This window comes from Protopterus annectens, chromosome 9.part0, assembly GCF_019279795.1.
Source record: "Protopterus annectens isolate FY-2018-M chromosome 9.part0, PAN1.0, whole genome shotgun sequence".
Lineage (NCBI taxonomy): Eukaryota > Metazoa > Chordata > Ceratodontiformes > Protopteridae > Protopterus > Protopterus annectens.
The window spans coordinates 459976110-459996532 of record NC_056743.1 but is presented as its reverse complement, the minus strand read 5'-3'; the positions used below and the strand labels follow the sequence as shown (position 1 = coordinate 459996532).

Here is a 20423-nt window from a genome sequence, read left to right as displayed (position 1 = left end):
CTCTCCCTTGAATAGTGCTTCACAGATTGTTTCTGCAGTCTCGTGGTATCTGGTTAGGCCTTGCTCCGCTCCTTTCCCTGCCCCCATTTCCCACCCGCCTCACTACGTTTACACTTACCCCAACCCCGTATCACCTGACCAATCTTTACTCCAGTCAGCCACTGACGTACATCTAGCCAGATCATACCTACTAATTGCATTCAGCATACACATTTAACACACAAAATAGTACACTGTTACATAACCATACCTCTCCCACCCTTTAATTCACACCACTACTTATACCCAAACAACACTTCCAACACATTATGCATTATTATGCTAACATCTTTTTAACCCTCACAACTCTAACCTATATTACCGCCATACAAACTAACACACCACTAGTACAATTTACCATACAACACATACCTCCACACCTTTAGCAACTCACATAAACTTCCCAATTGCATCCACATTGTTTGACAACAACGTAATACTACACCTATATATAAGGAACACGCCACAATCCTAGAGTAGAAAAATAACATTTAAATACCACATAGAAATAGTACACTTAGCCAAACTCACACTACTCAAGAAAAGCCTCCTAATCTCAGGAGACATCCACCCATATCCAAGGTCATGCAACATCATCCCCCCTTCTAAACACAAATCAAACCTACTTATTAACCTTAACCTCAACTCTAGGAGTATATCTAACAAACTTCCTCACTTACATACATTCATAAGCCACTACTCCTCAGGCATTCTAACCATAACAGAAACCTGGCACCCAGAGTGAAGAAATTCTCTCTCCTGGATATAATATTTTAAGACTAGGTAAAAAGGGAGGGGATGTTGCAATTCTCTATAAAAACACACTTTCACTACCCAGATTTAATAATTCTGAAAAACCTTAGGCACTGTTTTACTCCTGAATAAGAGTAAAAGTATCAACATTGTCTGTGCCTACATCTCTGCAGGCAACAACTCTTAAACAATCGAAGAATTGTTACAATGGATTAGTAATAACCTCCTACAAGAGACCATCCTATTAGGAGACCTAAGTATTGATTGGCTAGCATGCAGTTCCAAAAATCCCCACTAAGCATATCAATTTGGGTTCCTATTAGATTGTCGAAACTCTGTTTACGCAAATACGAAATCGACATGTATTGTGCGAAATACATAATTGTCGAACGTGCAAAACCGCAAAATTAGAAATGTCGAAGTGTTTTGGTTGGCCCGTCTGCAGTATAGCTCTGTAAGGTAAGTGTGCGATAGTTATGGACCTTAGGGTTAGGGTGCGGGTTAAGGTAAGTGCATAGATAGGTAATGTGTGTACGATTTAGTGTAGTGTTATAAGTAGGGTTTTGTTAAATGCATTTGTGTATTATTTATTTTGTTTGGGTATATCTCAGTAGGGGAAGTATGCGGCAGTTATGGACCTTAGGGTTAGGGAGGGGTTAAGGATAATGCATAGATAGTTGTGTATGTGGGGTTTAGTGTAGGGTAAGAAGTTGAGTTTTGGTGCTTTACTTTAGGGCTAGGAGTACGGTTTGGTTAGTGTATGCATGTGGTTTATTTATTTTGTTTGGGTAGGTAGTATGTAGCGGGTGGTGTGGTTGGTCGACTATGAACGTTCGATATTTTAAATTTTGCAGTTTAGTGCGTTTGGTATTTTCGTGATTCGAGTTATACGTGTCACTGTTTTGATATTCAAGGTAACGGATTTTCATTGATTTAATATAGACCCTATCAATTTATGTGGTTTCTTCCAACTCGTAGCCGAACCCACTAGAGTAGATAAAATATCCCAAAAGATATCTATACTTGACTGGACACTAGTAAACTGCCCTGAGCATAATTACCAAGCAGTCTGTCTACCAGATGGGCTCAGTGATCACCTACCCACATTCCTCCTAAGAAAACGCTCTAATATACCCAAGCCCAAAGTATATAAACAAATTAGGGATGATTGCAATGTAAACCAACAGGACCTTAACAGTAACTTTAAAGAAATGCAACTGGGAATCACTATGCATCCTAGAATTAGACCAAGCTGTCAACTACTTCAATAGTACTGTTAATAATATCCTTAACTTAATAGCTCCCATAAGGAAAATTAGAGTTAAAGTAAACTATGCACCATGGCTAAGCAGGTCAACTAGAGCCTTACTAAAGTCTAGAGATAAGGCATAGAAAACCTGGAAAAAGGAAAACACTAGAATATCCAGACAAAACTATCAACAACTCAGGAACCAGGCTAAAAAACCAAACAATGCTTGATAAACAGAACTACTACTTAGGTATCCAAAATAAACACTCCAAAACCCCCCCAAAAGTTCTGGCATGCAATTAACTCCCTGTTAAAACCACCACACCAGCTCCCACCTGCACTAATAATAATAGTGACATAGCTTCAGAATTTAATCGACACTTACCAAATCCATTAAATTACTATCTGCCCAACTATCCAAAAATAGCTATTCACCCACATCAAAAACAACTCCTATTAACACTCCTTTATTTATGCTCTCACCCATTCCAGCCTGCAAAATAAAAACACTTCTAAACTAAAACCTACTACTCTTGCAGCTGACTGAATACCAGCTAACTTCTTAAAACTAGCCGCTGACTCCTTATCCTACCCAGTCTCTATCCTTCTCAATCACTCCATCCAGGAAACGTATGTTCCGCAACTATGGAAAATTTCTTATATTATTCTCCTTCAAAAAGGTGGCAATTCCTTTGATTTCTCTAACTGCCGCCCCATTGCCATCCTGTCTCCCTTATCTAAGATACTAGAGAAGTGCATTCACTTTCAGGTCATGCACTTCTTAAATACAAACAATCTACTATCCAGCACACAAGACGGCTTCCGCCAGTATTGCAGTACAACTAACGCTCTTCTCTCTTTTACTAATCTGGTTAACCAACATAGAAACAATAAAAGTTTATATCTGCTATATTCCTAGATCTGTCTAAGGCATTCGACATGGTTTCTCACCCCTTACTACTAGATTCTCTAATCTCCTTATCTTTTGCCCCCAACACTATTACCTGGTTCAAAAACAATCTGTCTGACAGACAGCCAGCTGTCCAGTGGCAAGGCACACTTATCACCTCTACTACCTACCACCATAGGTGTACCCCAAGTATCTATATTAGGTCCACTTCTTTTTTTCTATTTTTACCAACAGTCTGCATACCTCCACCCATAACGCCTCACTCGTACAGTATACCGATGATTCTTCTGTAATCTGCTCAGCCCCATCACTTACCACTCTACAAAAACTGACCCAGGAATCCTTTACCTCTGGGGAAAGTTGGATCACAAATATCCAACTAATTCTTAATCCTAATAAAACAAAACGTCTCCTATTTACCCCCAATAAGTCCAGAACCTCTCCTCTAGACTTCACTATCACTTCCAAAAACGGTACTACTATTTCTCCATCTCCTCATACCAAACTTCTAGGTGTTGAAATAGACAGTAACCTCCATTTTGATATCCATATCTCTCAAACAGTTAAAAAGGTTCACAAAAAAATGGGCACCCTGTATAGACATTAAAACTACAGATCAAGCACGGGTCACCCTAAGCCCAATCTCACCTACTGTCCACCTTAATGTGTGCGACACCAATCTTGACCCACATCAGAAAAACTGACCTGAACAAACTTGAGTCTTGCTATAACAAAGTGGCCACATTTGCCATCAACTCCACTTCTAGAACCCATCACTCCCTACCTCTAAAGGAACTCCAGTGGCTGGAATTCCCACAACTACTAACTTTCCACCAACTACTCATTGCATATAATATTCTAAAACATCCTGATAAAATCCCAGCCCTAAGTGAATTACTGACACACTAGACTTCAAACCGTTCCCTTCGATCTACCAATAAATTAATTCTCTCTATCTCCACAACAGGCAGGCAAAGCTCTATTTCATACCCTATAACTAAAAACTGAAATAACCTCCCCTTATCTGTGACTTCTGCTCAAAGTATCACACAATTCAAAAACTTACTTAAATCACATCTTAGAGACTCATGGTTATGTCTGTGTACTACATAATACTTCTGTGTCTTCTCCATCTTTTACCTCTCTTGCCTAATATTATACCCTCTGTAAGCTCAGTATGTCTAATTGAAAACCTATATGTGCTAAGTATTATCATTGTAGTCAGCTGTGGATTAATATGAACATTTTGTTCTTTGGATATAACGTCTATCCATGACTCAAATGTTCACTAAGATTTTTGTATTCTTTATTCTCTGTACTTCTGTATTCTTTTTGTATTTCTGCATTTTGTATAAAGTCTTATTTCCTATTATTGTGGAGTTTTTTTCCCCCGGGCCTACGCTGAAAATGGGCCTCGTCCAGTCAGACTTTCCTGGTAAACAAATGTAAAATAAAATAAAAATAAGATAAATAAAACAACTGGAAGTGGGATCTTTAAAAAAGGGAAGAAACAAATGACATATAAGTAAATAGAAATTGTGGGAACAATAAATGCATAATAATGTTCAGGAGGAGGAGGAGGAGGATTTAAGGGAAGGCAGGAATTCAGCAATTTATATAACACTGGAATGATGGAAAGAACATGTGGGATGCATAGTGTATTTAACTGGAAAACATGTTCATGTGGTTTGTTTTCTTTTATATTAATGTATGTTTGCCTATGTCTCAAGTGATAATTTAATAAAGATGTTAAACAATCACCCTTGTGACAATAATTACTTGAACGGTATGCATTTGTTTTTATTAGCTTGTTTGTTTATTCTGGTAGTACACTTATCCCAAAGGACGTGTTTTAGCTGCAGTCAAAGTTTAGGACGACAGTATTGCAAATGAACAACAAGTTTACAGGTAATGAGTAGAAAAAGTGACATTAATAATTTAGTAAATATTTGTATGTAAAACAACCACACATACTTAAGAACTCGACCATGCTTTGAGTTTCTTAAATTATTTCTAATGTTTTTCATTAAGAATGATTAAAAGAGATTGCTTACGAGGAGAGAAGATTGTGGGGGTGGGGGAGTAACGGGGATTGGAAAAGCAACACCACATAGCCTTTTAATTAAGGAAGGAGAGCAGTGTTGAGCTGAAGTCTGAAGTAGATTCTGTTTGTGGTGTCTGTAAGGAGGTTATCTCAAAATTTCAGTCCTGGTAGGGAGAATTTATTTTATTTTTTATTTTGAATTTAACTGGAGTAGAGCACTGATCCCATTGGACCTATTTCGGTCTCAGCCCAGGGTGAACACAATAGATATATAAAATTATATATAGAGTGAATGACAAAATGAAATATATGCATATATTGTATATAAAGTGAATAACATGGTTGGCTTGATGGTATAAAGGCAATAGATAAGTGTCATTATATACAGAGTGACTGACAAAGCACAATATACTCTTGCATTATATAGAAGATGTATCATTGTAAGGAGACCAAAATGTTAATAAGCCCTTGCAGTACAGCGCATTAGTTCAGTGTGACTTTAGCTAGTGCTCCTTATTGAAATATCTGCACTCAAAATGATGAGTGCTGGAAAGCTGGAGAAAAAAAGACTGTAAACACAGAAGAGTTAATCTCGAAATCGCTCTTCCTGTTAAAACTTCTTTTTGCTGGGGAATGGGCTAAGTAGCATTGCCACCTAATTTTTTTTTCCTGGATTATCCGGAAGTAAAACTGATTGGTAGTCTGGAAAACACTGTACAAACGCAGGTATTCTGCTTCAAAAAAAGAAACAGAGTATCGGAATTTGTTAAATCTACAGAGATACTATGCTTATTTTACAAAAAGCATAGTAAATCCACAGAAAAAAAGCATCACAAAAGGAAAAAGAGGACATTTCCCTCTGATGACATCACAGGGATGCCACAAAATGGGTGGAAAGTGGGCAGGACATGTGGGGTTATAAAAGGTGCAATGGGTGTGGCCTAAGTCCGGTTTTAGTTGCATTGAAAATTAGCAACCCTAAGAGTAAGTCCCACCCACGTCCCCTGAACTTATATATACCAACTCCTAGTTCGCCATACCTTGGAGAAAATGGACTATTCTGAGAACTGACATCTCAGACTTTGTGTATACAACGTTGATCTTTTGGCCATTCAGTTTTTTGTGTTTTGGGACTTGCTCTAGCAGGTCTGACATTTCAAATGGTTACCCTGAGAAAGTAAGGAGTACTTCTGTTGTGTAGTATAGTCTAGTCTTGGTTATAACTGTGGAAGAATATTGTATTTAAGAATTTTGAAAATCAGAGTAAGAAATTAAATGGAGCATTATTTTAGGGGAAACCATTTAGTCGGTGGTGGTGTAGGGTTCGGATTTTGGGGAAAGGAAGATAAATCTGCTGATGCTACTGGACAGAATTTGAAGGTAATATTTTTTGTTTAAGACATGGGGTGGACAAAATGTTTCAGGCTATATTTAGTGGTTGTGAGTGGAGGACTTTGTCTGGCCTGGGTTTAGGGTTTATTAGCATTACAAGAAAGGAATGAGTTCAAGGTTGAGAAGGGGCAGTATTTATTTATTGACGTTTGTTTACTTGGAAAGTCTGACTGGATAATTTTATCCGTTTTCATCAGACACCCAGGAAGAAAAGCTTCACAAATGAAAGAACAGAAAATGCATAAATGCAAATTGACATATTACAATATAATGTAAATACATAGATTGATACAACTATTAATACATCTAATATGTATATTAAAGGAAATATGCCATAATTAAAACAAGATAAATATAGTATTTATTTATTTTACAGTTTGTTTACCAGGAGTGTTCAGTTGGTCTAGTAGCCCATTTCATCGGAAGCTGGGGGAGAAAAGCTCCAATTAACATGTATTTCAGTGACGTTATCTACAGCAGGTATTATAAAGTAAACATAATTACAATTAATACAATTATTTAAATGCTTCATGACAACAACAGAGATGAAAAAAGTGTTAGAGGGGGTCAGATGACTATATTAGAAGTTAGGTATATGTTGTTTGTAAGAAATGAGAGTGGTCTAGTAATGGATGTTAGGGTAACAAGGTGTGACTTGTTGAGATAGAGGTAGATATTGAATGATAGTGTGATTAGTTGTGAGAGCTTGAAGAATATTGTGAATTAATAAGGAGAGTTGTAGAATGAAGAGAAAGCAATGGAGTTTTGAGAGAGGATTAGTAGAGAATTAGGAGTAGGAAGTGAAGAGTGAAGGCAGAGAGTAGAGTCTGGTCAGCCTGGGGAAGAGCAGGAACAAATCCAGTTATTTGTAAGATGTTCCTTGAGTAGTTTTTTGAAAGTGGAACAGTTAGTTGTGAGAACTATTTGTTGATGAGTAGAGTTCCATATTATAGATATTTGTTTGGAAAACAGAGCATCCTCGTGACTGTGATTTGATCTGCTGATCTTAAGTAATTATTTGTTGGTTGAATGGAGGGGTCTAGTGTTAGAGTAGGGTTGTACTAATTGTTTTAGGGCAGGGCATTTATCTGGTTGGTGTATGATGGTATGAGCAGTTGTTAGCTAGTTGAAAGTTAACACGTTTGAAAGTTCAGTCTAGTTTATATGGTGGAGAGCTAGGCAGTGGTGGGATCTGTTTGTGTGGTTAGAGGCAAGTTTGGCTGTTCTGTTGTAGCAGGTTTCTACCTTATTAAGGTCATTTGTTCTTAGATTTGTAAAAATTGAGGAGGCATATAAGAGGGTAGATAGTAGATGTGTTCTGGCAATGGCCTGTCTGGCAGTATTGGTGAGGAATGGCTTGGTTCTATACAGAGTCCCAAGTTTGACGTGTACTTTTTTGATTGTGTGGTCTATATGTTTGTCATATTTAAGCGTGTTGTTGATAGTGACGCCTAGCAGCTTGGTATGTTCCACAGGTTCAATTTTGGTGGTGTTGGAAGAGTAGATAATGAAGAAGATGGGAAGCTGAGCTGTTTTGTTTGAGAATAGCATTAATTTGGTCTTATTTGGGTTAAGTATGAGTTGATTAAGAGAGAAAGATAATGTTTTATGTGTTGTAAATGCTTTTTGAGTTATTTGTAAGAGTTCAGGAATAGAGGAAGCTGCACAGATGAGAGATGAATCATCAACATATTGTACAATAGATGCTGTCTGGGTTGCTGAATTGAGATTGTTAGTAAAAATGGTAGAGAGTAGTGGTTCAGGAATTGAACCTTGTGGTACACCTACTGATACTGGTAGTAAATATAGTATCATGTAGCATTGAAACGTGTTGACATGTTATAAGTGCGATAATTTATTACTCACTCATAAAGCAAATGTCAGTGTAAAAATTCAAACCGTGGATAAGGAGCAGGAGAGGAAGAGAAGGGGAGAGTGAGGACAAATATTTGTTAGAGGTAATAATTGTGGTAGATGTGGAAGGCTGGAGAAGTAATGAGTAATAGCAGGATTAAGAGTAAGGAAAATAAGAGTAAGAGAAATAAAAACTAGGAAAGGAGAGAGAAGATGTATAAAGGTATTAGAGCAGAAGGACCTACATTTTAGCCAGGAGAGTAACAAGTGCAAAGACAGGAGGCAGAGTCATTCTTTTAGTTGCAGCTTAAATAACTGAATCTTCTGTATTGCCCTGACTGGTGCAGGGTTCATATGCCACAGTTTTGCTACACAGTGAGTGCATACTTTGGCAGTTTTTGTAAGGCCTGTAGTTGCCAAGCAGATTTTTGTCAGAAGATCAAAGGTGATGACTTAGGAAGTAGTGATGGAGATTGTACTTCTAGTTGGGCAGGAAATGGGATTAAATACAATTTTGTGTGTTGAGAAGTTGGTTATAACCAGTGGGGTATTTCTAGCCAATTCACATTTTTTTTAATGCAGAACAGTGATGTGTTTTATGATTTGTATGAACTGCAAATTAAGTTACCTTGTTGTAACATTGGGGAAATAGGTATGTTGTGGCAAGAGTGACTGGTGGATGGAGTTTGGATTTGTTTTGGCTCTATGCGGTATTCCTGTATATATAATTCCTAAATATAAACCTGGCTAGAGTGCCAAAGAGCACTGTTGTGATTTTTCTGATAATTTAGAACCACTTTTTTTATTTTGCAGACATTTCAGGAGATTTTGGAGGTTGACAAGTGTCTCTTCTTTTAGAGTAGTATAGAATGGTGACAAAATAATGACGTGTAATAAGTAGATAATCTGCATAAAAATGATGTTGAAAAAGTGGAGCTTGGAATGTAACTGTTACATAAAGTATAATCACATTTAATTATAACACTTTATTGCAATACTTTATTATTATTTATTGTACTAATTATTAACCATAGTAATTATTATTGAGAATGTTGCTAAAGCTATGGACTGTGGCAAAATAGTGCACACTTCTAATAGGGTAGGCATAGATCACATCACCACACAGCAGTCTGTAGGAGACCCAGTACAGGGATGGTGCTTTCAGAAGGTCTGCATAGGACTTGTTTTTCCCTGTATTATTTTTGTGAGTAACCTGTGCGATCTGTCAAGCCTTTGGAAGTGCCTGGGCAGGTATATGCTGAAGAGTGCATTGTATTCAATGACTGGTCGGATGAGAGCCAAGTACAGTGAGTAATGATCTAGTAACCACCCGTTAAGCTATGAAATGAAAACTAATGGTTTAAAAATGGTGCCTTGGGGTACCTCGGATATAAAGAGAGCAGAGCTTGAGAAAATGGGCTCTAGTTTGCCTCTGAAGGATTTCTTGTTGAGTAACTTTTGAATCAGTAAGGGGATGGCGATAGGTCAAGAGTTTGCAGAAGTCAGTGAGTTAACAAGGGCATTTTAATTAACTATGTTGAATGTTTTTGTAAGGTTAGTAAATATACCTTTGTTCAGTCATTACTTGTCTTCTGATCGTAGAACAGACTCCATGAGCGCGAAGACTGCAGGTACTTTATTTCTCCCAAGGATAACCCTATACTGATAATGCTGTATTGGGTAAGAATAAGGTAAGGTGTACATTCTTTGTCAATACCCGAGATGCTCTGGTAGATACTTCAGGTGAGAAGCTGCAATTTATATGGTGACACGTGCCTTGTTCTTTAGCTGTGTTAGATGATTTTGGAGCTTATTAGCTAAGGACATTAAAAGCTATAACAGCATCTCTGAATTCAAGATGACACTACAACTGTACTCTTTCAAAAATAGCTTTTACTTGTTATACTAGTTTTGCCTGAATTGTGTGCAACTGCACAGCACATTATTTTGTTTATCACAGTAATGTAATCATGTATAAGCTTTTGTAACCATGCTCTAAAAATGAGCCTCAATGTAGCTGGGCGACCTGGAAAGAATAACAAATAAGTAACTAACTAGGTCAGGTATGGGGGATGTGTTAACTTTAGGATGCAGTTTAGTGTGTGTGTGGGCAGTTCAGATCATGTATCCCAGCTCAAATTAATCATTTCCGTAGCTACACCCATTTGCTCTCCTAAAATTTCTGATGTATTGTTCCACAGGAAATTTTTAAATCTGTCAATTTGTTGCATTCCCAAAAAACGTTTCCAATTAATTCCCTCTTTCCCATCACACTTCCTGCATTGCTGTCTGCCTGAGGAAGAATTGGAGTAAGTTAAAGGGATGTGACAGTGTGAAGATGGGTTGGAGAGGACTCACACCTTTACCCTTAGTTGCCTCCAGAACCTCACTCTCTCTCTTTCTGTCAGCCTTCCTGAGTCCAAAGTCCAGTCTGAACCCATCCAGAACAAGTCTTCTTGTGGGCTGTACTTGTGGGCTGTACTGCACTGTACCAGTAGGTGGCATACTTGCATCAGGATAAAGGTGGACTCTTTGGCACATCACTTCTTGGGCATTTCACAAAAACTCTCTGTGTCTGGAAGTGAGTACTTGTGCACCCTGAGGTACATGGCCTCATGGTCAGTCTGGTAGGCTACACATGAGGAAACTGCAGTGGTGTCTCAGAGCTAATTGGTTTCAGCATAGACAAGTTCCTGTGAGAGTGGATTCCTTTGTTGCCTTGTTTAAACTTTGCAATAGGCCGAGCTGGTTCAAAAAATCAAGAGATAGATTTTAAGCAGTCACTAGAGAAACACATTTCTGATCACAGATACTTCTGTTACAGCGTGGGGAGGCACTGTAAGAAATACAGTGTTCGAGGCACTCAGGTCAGCAGGCAACTGTGATTCAGGCACTCAGGATCCTCAAGACCATTTGGAAGTCAAGTGTCCTACACCTGATAACAGATATCACCATAGTGATTTGATACATGAGCAGGAAGGGAATGTACCCTACCCTACTTTCGGGCTGGCAGTAATAGCTTCAAAGATTACCTTAGAGTCAGGCATGCATCTAAGCTTACGTTTCTTCCATTGGAATTCCTTGGTGGATCAGTAGTCGAGCAGATCAGATGCAGAATCCCATGAATGGATGCTGGATGGAAACATACTTCTTAACTAGTACATGGATGGCGTGCATCAGAAACAAGTCTGTTCACTTCTCTGAGTTACAGACAGCATAAGAAATTCTGGTTCAGAGCTCCACACACATCCATTTTGGGACATGAATGTCTTTTGCTTCAATTGGGCAGTTCTTTTTCTGTATATTTTCCCTCTGTTCCCGTTATTCACAGGATAATCCAAAAATGAAGGAAGGGGGCCAAAGGTGCTCCTTAATATAGAACCCTTTTGGCATCATTGGTTCTCCCTCCTAAGGGAGATGGCAGGGAAGACGCACTTGCCTGTGCCTCAGTATGTAAACCCCTTATCTCAGTTCGAGGGATCCTTGATACAGTCAAGCCTGTAGGTGCTTAGATTTTATATATGGTCAATCTGACCTTGCAGTTGTTTATCTGAGAGAGTGCTAAATATCATGGATGCTAGGAAAATGGATGCATGGATGTTTTGCCTAGCATAGTGTAAGAGATTCTATGTGTTGTCAGAAAAAGAATAGCAATCCCAGGTGAATGGAAGTGTCACTCATTTTGCAGTAATGTCAGACTTATAAAGGTCTGGGTTGGTTATGCATTAGTGAAGGTCATTTGTCAATCATTTTAACATGCATGCTTACAGATTTCTGGGACTTGAATTTTGCCTTACAATAGTTGTACAGGCTCCCTTTGAATGAGCTGATGCTGCAGTCCTCAAGTGTCTGAGAGCTGTCTTGTTAGCAGTTACATCAGCTAGAAGGCTGTCAGAGTTATAGACTCTAATGTGTTAAGGTACTGATTTTCCACCAAGGACAGAGTCAGCCAGTGCAGGAACTCTTTATTTTTAAGGTAATCACTGAAGGATCTCTGAATTAGTGTATACAGTGGCCTGTTTTCTTTCCTACCCAAATGTGAGCAAATTCTTTCTTCTGTGTAGGTACATAGTCAGCTGGAATACTTCGTAGGCAGAACAGAAAACACAAGAAACCGTTTCTGTCCTTTCACCTAACAAATAAGTAAAACAAGTCTCTAAGCAGTCCATTTCCAAAAGGCTTTCTCATTGCAAAACCTGTTACTACTAGGCTCGTGGCAAAATGCTCAGTGAACACATGTGGTCAAATTTTTAAAGGGCCGTGACTACCACTAATAACCTTAATCAGAGGGGTGAGTCCCTAAGCTGGAAGCAGCCACATGCTCTTGGGTGCACATATTGTTATAACACTGTAAATCAGACATCACCTTCAGGAACAGAGTGGGCTTCATCAGTGCTATTTTTTATGGTATCCTGTATCCTGCAGCTGGAGAGTAATCAGCCTCACTTCAGTTCAGAGGAGTTGGAAATTATTCTATTGTTTGTCTGCTGCATCAGTGTCCCATGCAAAGAACATAGTACACTTACAGAAGGAGTTTGCCATAATAATAGGTGTTCCTGGGTCTGGTTATCTGTACAAGAGCTGCATTTTATGGAGTATTCCTGTTCCTTTGACAAAGGGATCTGGGAAGTAGGTCATGGTAGGATTTCCTCTTGCTAGGATTTGTTCTAGAATCAAATGGGGAGCTCCTGGGGCCAGAAAGACTTAAAAATAGCATTAACAAGTGTCACTTGACAATTTCCCAAGAAAATGAGCTTAGAGGGAGTAAATATGCAAAGACGTGAAGTTGGGCCAGATGTCAGGCCTGCAACGTCAGAGGTTACAGTGATCCTACTTGAACATCTAGATGTATTATGGTAGGGTTACTCACACATCTCTAAGTCACTTCAGGTCTTATTTCTCAGTTTTGAGGAAGAAGTAGAAATCAGTCTGCAAGACAGATTTATTTTTTAAAGAGCAATAGGAATCCACTGCCATTTGTGACATTAGGATGGCCTTTTTTTGAAGTGGGTTATAACTCAGGAATGGAAATTGTATTATTTATCATTTTATTTATTTGTTTTTATCCTTTGTTGACTGGGTTAGTTCTCACTAGGGTAGTAGCCTCTTTTCAGGGGAGACCTGGGGTGATACTTTAGTGGGGGGAAGTTTGGCCAGGGCATCAGGAAGCTTTCCCTACTCTTTTTGATAGGTACCATGGGATCTTATTCATCCACCTGAGCTATCACCAACTCAAACAGATGGAGCCTTGGTCTAATGTCTCATCCAAAGGATGGCACACTCAGAAGTGCAGCAGCCTCCCTTATGCTGCAATGCAGTGTCGGTACTTGATCTGCTTGGTGGTGGAATTGAATCCCCACAGCCTTTGGGCATGTGTGCTACCTGTTATGTCACTGACATTATGAAAGTTTGGTTTAAGTCAGATTTCAGAAATTGCTACCATGTTTAGATCATAATGAAGGATCCTAGTATGGAAGCTTTTAAGTATGTTGTTTATCTTCCTATAGCATTTGGAAGTCCTAAAAACATGAGGATCATTAAGTAGGGAGCTACTGAAAATTAGCAAAACTCACTCTGCTTGTTAACTTTCTGTTTAATACAGCACAGTTTCCTTTACTTCAGTTTTGATGAACATAGGACCATATTAGGAAAGAGATCACCAGGACCATACGATGCCTAGCCATATACACCTTTCAGCAGACAAACTTAAATAATTCTTGCTAGTCTTCAGGCAGTGAATAGTGCTAACCTCCCGTATTGAGCAGGGCAGGTGTAAATGTGCATCTTTCCATACAGTTATAAAGAAGATAGCCAGAGTAGTACTTTATTAGACCTGTAGTGGTGACTTATTCCATATGCTAGAAATACATTGAGTTAGGAACCTTTCTCTCCAGTGACTCATGTTAATTTGTTGGTTCAGATTTAAGTCCTTAGTGTGGTTGTTTGTAAAGCCACTGGTTTTGTGAAGAAGTATGGGATAAAATAGTACTGGGTCTACTGTTGACTCAGGTCTTCTCACAGCAACTTGTAGGCTACGAGTTATAGGGAAAGTTGCGCTAATATTTTGGGGGTAGTTGAAGGATTTAAGACCTTTAATTTGCTTGGTTAGAAATTTCTGGGGCCTTTCCAGTTGATTTATATTCAGAGAGGAAACTATCAAATTTCACTACATGGAATAATTTGTATAGATATCACACAGAGGCACCCCCACAGAGTAAATGTTCTGGTGATGTGAAGTGAATATAAAACGGACAATGAAAAGCACATCCACTGGAACAAACACGACTGTAAAGCAATATCTTCAATGTAAAAAATTTTATGAACGGACAAAAAGTTGCCAGGTATGCCACGATAATCCAATCCAAAACTTTTATTAACAAGAGTAGGAAAGCGCTTTCACCACAAAGGCTTCATCAGACCAAACAATTAGTAATGGATGCAAGATTTTAACCATTCTTAAATACTCTACCTCATGAATAATTCAACATTATGACGCAATAAAAGTACTGACATAATTTCCTAGACATTAAGTAAACACATGTCAAACTTGTCCACAACTATTTGACACTATATCTATAATAAATGTCAGTTAAATAAACAAATTAACCATGTTAGAATAGGAAATTGACAAAGAATAAGGGAACATGTATATCACACACGCATAGGTTCTGAACATAATGCACTAGCGAGACACACCTTGGCAGTAGGTTCAACACATTATTTTAAGTTCTCAGTACTACAAGTTGTTAACCCAAGCATTCGGGGAGGGGATGTCAAAAACTTTACGGAGAATTGTGAACTAAAATGGATTATAAGATTAAGAGCAGACAACAAACCGGGGCTTAATGATAAAGTGCCCCTAAAACCAGTATTACGCAATAGAAGACTTAACACTATTAAGTGAGATTGCTTTTAAACACACTAATTTTTTATATACATTTTTATTCATTTGCATAAGTTCATTTTAATATGATAATCAGAAGTTGTACATTCTTGTATGGTATGAATCAAAGCTTGTAATTCTTATGCATTTGATACCATGCACAGTGTTTTCACTCGCATTTTGGTTTTATTTTTATTTTCATTTTTAATTTCCTATTCTAACATGGTTAATTTGTTTACTTAACTATGCCATTTTACAATCTAGCAGAAAATGCTTTTCATTGTCCAGTTTGTATAGACAGTTTACAATCTAGCAGAAAGTGTAGGGATTTATGTTACGCTTGTCTAATTTTTTGGTAATACCAGCATCTTTGGGAAGGGGTCACAGTAATAAAGATGAAAGTGCTAAATTGAAGTTCCAGCTGTCTCCAGTGTTTTTTAGCAGCTGCTGAAAATTATGCTCATTCTTTTAAATAAGAACATGACTTCATTTCATTGCTTCCTGAAAACAACAAGAGTGGCCAGCAGAATGTCCAGTAGGTGTATTTGTGGAAGAGATGGCCAGACTGAAGGAGGGGAGAAAGAACATGTCTTTTGGAAGATGGGTGAAGGAGCAGATGTGAATAGGTGTATGCTTAGAAGTAAAGGCAGTAGAGATGTGAAAATGTAATGTGCAACTGTTTAATGGGGTATGGAACAGTGATGGCATACTGTAAGGTATAGAATATTAAGCAGTGCACAATTAATGTCATTGAACAGGTGGCAAATCCCTTAAGGAAGGAGAAATGTTGAAACTGTACTAAGTGCAGATATGTATGGTTAGGGCAAGGCATCATCAATTTAGCATTTGGAAACCCTTATCCTACTCCCTGGGTGTGGGATATGCAAACTACTCACAATACCTTCCCTCTGCAAGTGTATGCTTCTGCATGCTCGTCATGAGCGCTACCACTCATCAGTGATTTGATGAGCCTGAAGCCTGCCTCAGGCCAGCTGTCTGTAACCCATTTATCCTCCCTGTCAACCTCCTGAGCAACTACTCGAACTTTGGTCACCTAAACTGGTGTCATAGTTTTATCCCTGTGCAACGTTGGTGCTGTCAAATTGCATCATCTTTTGTCATTGTGCAGCTAATACTGTCAAAGGCTGTTCCTGTAGACGTGTCAGTTTATAATGCTTCAAAACTTGTGCTTAGGCCAGTGACCATCAGGTCACACCTTTGCCGTAATTTTTTTCTGTTTTCAGGCATGTGACCTCCTTTGACAGCCTGTTGTTCCAGTACTATGCCTTCTTAGCAGTTGCTTTTTATTTATTTATTTGTTTTCATAGGTTCCTAGGTTAGTACTAAGCTAACTGCTCTTGTGAGCCATTTTAAGCCTAGCTAATTATCCCTTGTGAGACTCAAACCCTGCACCTTGTGTTTGTGAGGCAAACATCTTAACCGTTAGGCCACCCTCCCAACCCAGTCTTACATCCTAAGGAGGTTTACTTTTGGTGGTGCAGGATGTTTTTACTGAATTTAGTAGCTGCAGAGGGCCTTCACAGGCATACAAGTATGTATAAGTGATTTGTATGCAGTATACTAGTTGAAGACTGTCTGGAGTGGGTTTTTATTACCATTCTGCTGTCTTCCTTGGTCGAGAGCATTTGCATCTGCCAGTATGGATAAACTTTCCTGCAAGTCAGACAAGTATTTAATTTTAGATTATTTGTGTGTCTTTTATGTATGGTTGCTGTGTGTGTACGAGTCACCCCAGAAAGTGGAGAAGGTAGACAAACCCTTTTAGCCCAGTAAGCCGTGTCACATCATATGGCGGTAGTAACATGTGCACTGTATGCACAACGGCTAACAATTTCAAGCGCAAAATGTATGCTACATTGGAATATGAAAAGAGGAGATCTCAGGACTTTACAGAAGGACTTTTTGCAGATTATCTCACACAACAAATACATGTTTATGTGCAATGCAGTTTTGACCTCTTCACATGTGTAAACGTATGCAAGGACCAGGATGTTAGACTCGCTTGGACTGTCAATCGTGACTCAAGTCAGTAAAGAAGCACCCACAGTAGGTGACTCTGTTGTACTTGCTCTACCTTTTGTATATGATATAGCTATATGTAGAGTCTGTACTGTATTTATGTATATACTTAATGGAAGAAAAGCTGTTGTTTTCTTACCCAGAAAAATCATTTGGCAGTGATAAAGCAGCCTTACCACACTGATATGACTGAGTTTGCAGATGCTGTGCAGTGCTGCCTTTGAACAGGGTGTTAATTTCTGGTCTCACAGAAGGTTATGAGATTAGCAAAAAGGCATTAAGTGGAGTAAGTGAGCTGGATGAAATATTAGGAGTTTAAATTTTAGCTAGTTGAGGCAGCCAGGAAGAGCATGCAACTTGGAATTTCTGATGCAGTATGTCTCTGTCTTAATGCCACCATCTTGTCTGTCTTTAATAGTGGTGCAGTCTCACTGGCTTGTCTGATGACTATTCACTAACGTGGTCTTTTTTTTTTCCAGGGTGGCACTAGCTGTTACAGGAGTCAGTTTGCTAATCACTGGTACGACTATCGTGGGATGTTTACCCAATGGAAGGTGAGACTGTACTCCATTCAGTTCATGTATTTACACAGTGCTGGGAAACCTATGACACACATGTCAAATGTGACACACCACATTTTGGGTGACACACCAGAGTTCACCAACACCCAAGTTACCAAAGAAACTGAATGAACAAAAATGCAAGAAATATGTGACCCTGCACTTGCCTCTTTAAACTCAGCAACAAAAAAAGTCATTAATTGATGTTAATCAAATTAAATGCAGTGTGTTCCATATCTTTTTCATTTCAATTCAAAATTGCTATTAAAAGTAGGGTAATTTTTTGGTGTACTATTTTAATCCCAATTATTATTGCACATATTGTTTTCTCTATTGTAAGTTACTGATTTTTCTTTTACTTTTATAATACATAGCAACACACAATTTTAAATAGACTATGTAAAGAATTGTTTCTCTTTCAATTGGGGGGGGGTGCACACCAGCATAGTCGATAGGCATTTTCCAGATTTGTGACGCACCAAACCTAGAAGGTTCGCTATCACTGTATTTACATGTGCAGTTGATTGTGACAGGCATTTCTTTGAATTTGCTGTGCTTTGGTCTGTGTGTGTGTGTGTGTGTGTGTGTGTGTGTGTGTGTGTGTGTGTGTGTGTGTGTGTGTGGTGAGTGAGTCGTACTGCAACATTTTGTCAAATAAGCATGTCTGAGTGCACCAGTTTTGCTTCCACCAAGGACGCGGAGGGGCATGAGATCAGCTAAGTACATTTCAGTTTTCTTTAGCCATCAGGACTTGGCATGTTCTACATTTGCAGCTCAGCAGGTGAACTTTCCTAAGCTACAGCCACACCTCTTCTTTGCCAAGATGCCTAGCATCACTGTTAGTCATCTTCAGTTTATTCTTGCTATTTAATGTGTTTGGATTCTTAAAGGCTCCAAGCTACTTTTTTCAGTTTTGCTCTCTGCAAAACTTAATTCTTGGCTTTTTTATGAGTACAGGCCAGTGAACCTTCTTCATAATCCTTTTCTTTTAGTACTTGGTTTGTTTTGGTAGTACTTTTCTTACCATGCTTTCGTTGGGCGCCTTCTCTTTCATTGATCTTTGTTGCTGGTTGCTTAGGCTTTGTTTGGATTAGACAAGTGGCCTTTTTTCCACATCATGCCCCATTTTTTGAGTAAGTGACTGTGGCAAGCAAATACCCCCTTCTTACAGTGATGATAAATATGTGGATTGTTTAAGGAAACTGCAGCTTTCTTAAACATTTAACATGTGATAGTTCAAAGAGGCCAACATTAGAAGGAAAAAAGCAACTTTGTGTTTGTTTGAACAGGAGGTTAAGAAAAAGTCTCAGTATCCCTGTTCTTCTGTGATTTGGAGCTTGGACAGAGAGTTGTCTTCTGACTGTCCTCCTAGTTCTGTACCTAAGCCTAGTCCCTTCTAAGTAGTAGAGACCCTTCTTTGTCAGATTGTAAACTCTATTAAATGGTCAGCTTTGAAGGCTAAACCTTCAAAGTATGTTCAGATCAGAGCATTGGCCTCCCACAAAAGACCCATGCAAGATTCCTGCTCAGGTTTGTGTTGCTGAGGTGGTGGCTAGATGTTCTTCATGTTTCACTCATCACATTTGAGTTATCTTCCTGCAGGTATCCCTCAGCCGGCCTGAATGCCAGAGTCTTGGATTCTTGCATCTGATGCTATCTCTTCTTCCATGACATCAGGTTGTCAGGGGTATAAAACATACAGCCAATGCCATTACATCAATCTTTCTTGCCATGCGGTGCCTGAAGCAGAAGCAGTTTGCAGTGCCAGTTGTCCGACTCCTGAAATTTTAGTTTTTGAATTTCAGAACCAAAGTCTTCAAAAAAGCTAAGTACCCCATTGGGGATCCTTTTTCTTGCTCTAACCGATGTCAGTAAAAGTTAACAATCGTCTTACCTGTGGAAAGCAAATACCTCATAAAGATTTTCATTCGTACTGCATTCCTTGCTTAGGCCCAGACCACAACGTCCCTCCCTGTTGGTTTTGTGCCTTGTTCAGCCCCCAAACTATTTGTCATCGGGCTATCTTTGCAGCAAATTTTGTTATTCGGTATCCGTACCCGAAATGGCTTTGTTAACCCATCCGACTACCGATCTTCCAAAGAAACATAAGGATAAAAACAGAGACAGACTGCATAGGTCCAAAACTACCGACGACGCTTCTGTTAAGCTAGTCGCAAGTCCGCCGGTACTCAGTGAGGTGCTTTCGCAGCCCCTGATACCTGCTACTTCAGATTTGCAGGCCTTTACTGGGACCCATTTGGATTCCAGTATGCAGCAAGATGCTTCTTCGACTATGGAACCTGCAGATGTGTCTACCTTGGATGGGTTCGGAGCCGCTGTGCATGCACCGGCTTCTGAGGTTGTATTCCGGCCTACAGACTTGCATTTTAAACCAACGCCATCTTCTTCATCCAGGCCTAAAACTTGTACCAGGCCTAGAAAACCGACGTCCAAACCGCATGCTCAGGCCCATATGCCTAAAAAACAAATGCTTAGAATGGCTGAAAACCTTATTACTTTAATTAGGGGAAGACATCCTTCCCCCCTCTGAGACCTAGAACTGATTTTCCTTCTTATTCTTCTGATCAGGAATATGATATTTCTGTTTCTTCTGATTACCAGGATTTGCCCTTATCTACCTATGAGGATTATGATGCAGAGGATTCCATTCCCTTGCACACTCTTAGGGAGCATTTCCT

General features: G+C 39.0%; 1 protein-coding gene across 2 annotated transcripts in view; it reads left to right on the top strand.

Moving 5' to 3' along the window:
• GPAT4 (glycerol-3-phosphate acyltransferase 4) overlaps positions 1 to 20423 on the top strand; it is an 845426-nt gene that overhangs the window by 458500 nt on the left and 366503 nt on the right. For both annotated transcript variants that reach the window (XM_044082998.1, XM_044082999.1), the window contains exon 5: positions 17644 to 17718. In XM_044082998.1, the coding sequence (XP_043938933.1) occupies positions 17644 to 17718 (75 nt within the window). The remainder of the gene's footprint in view (positions 1 to 17643; positions 17719 to 20423) is intronic.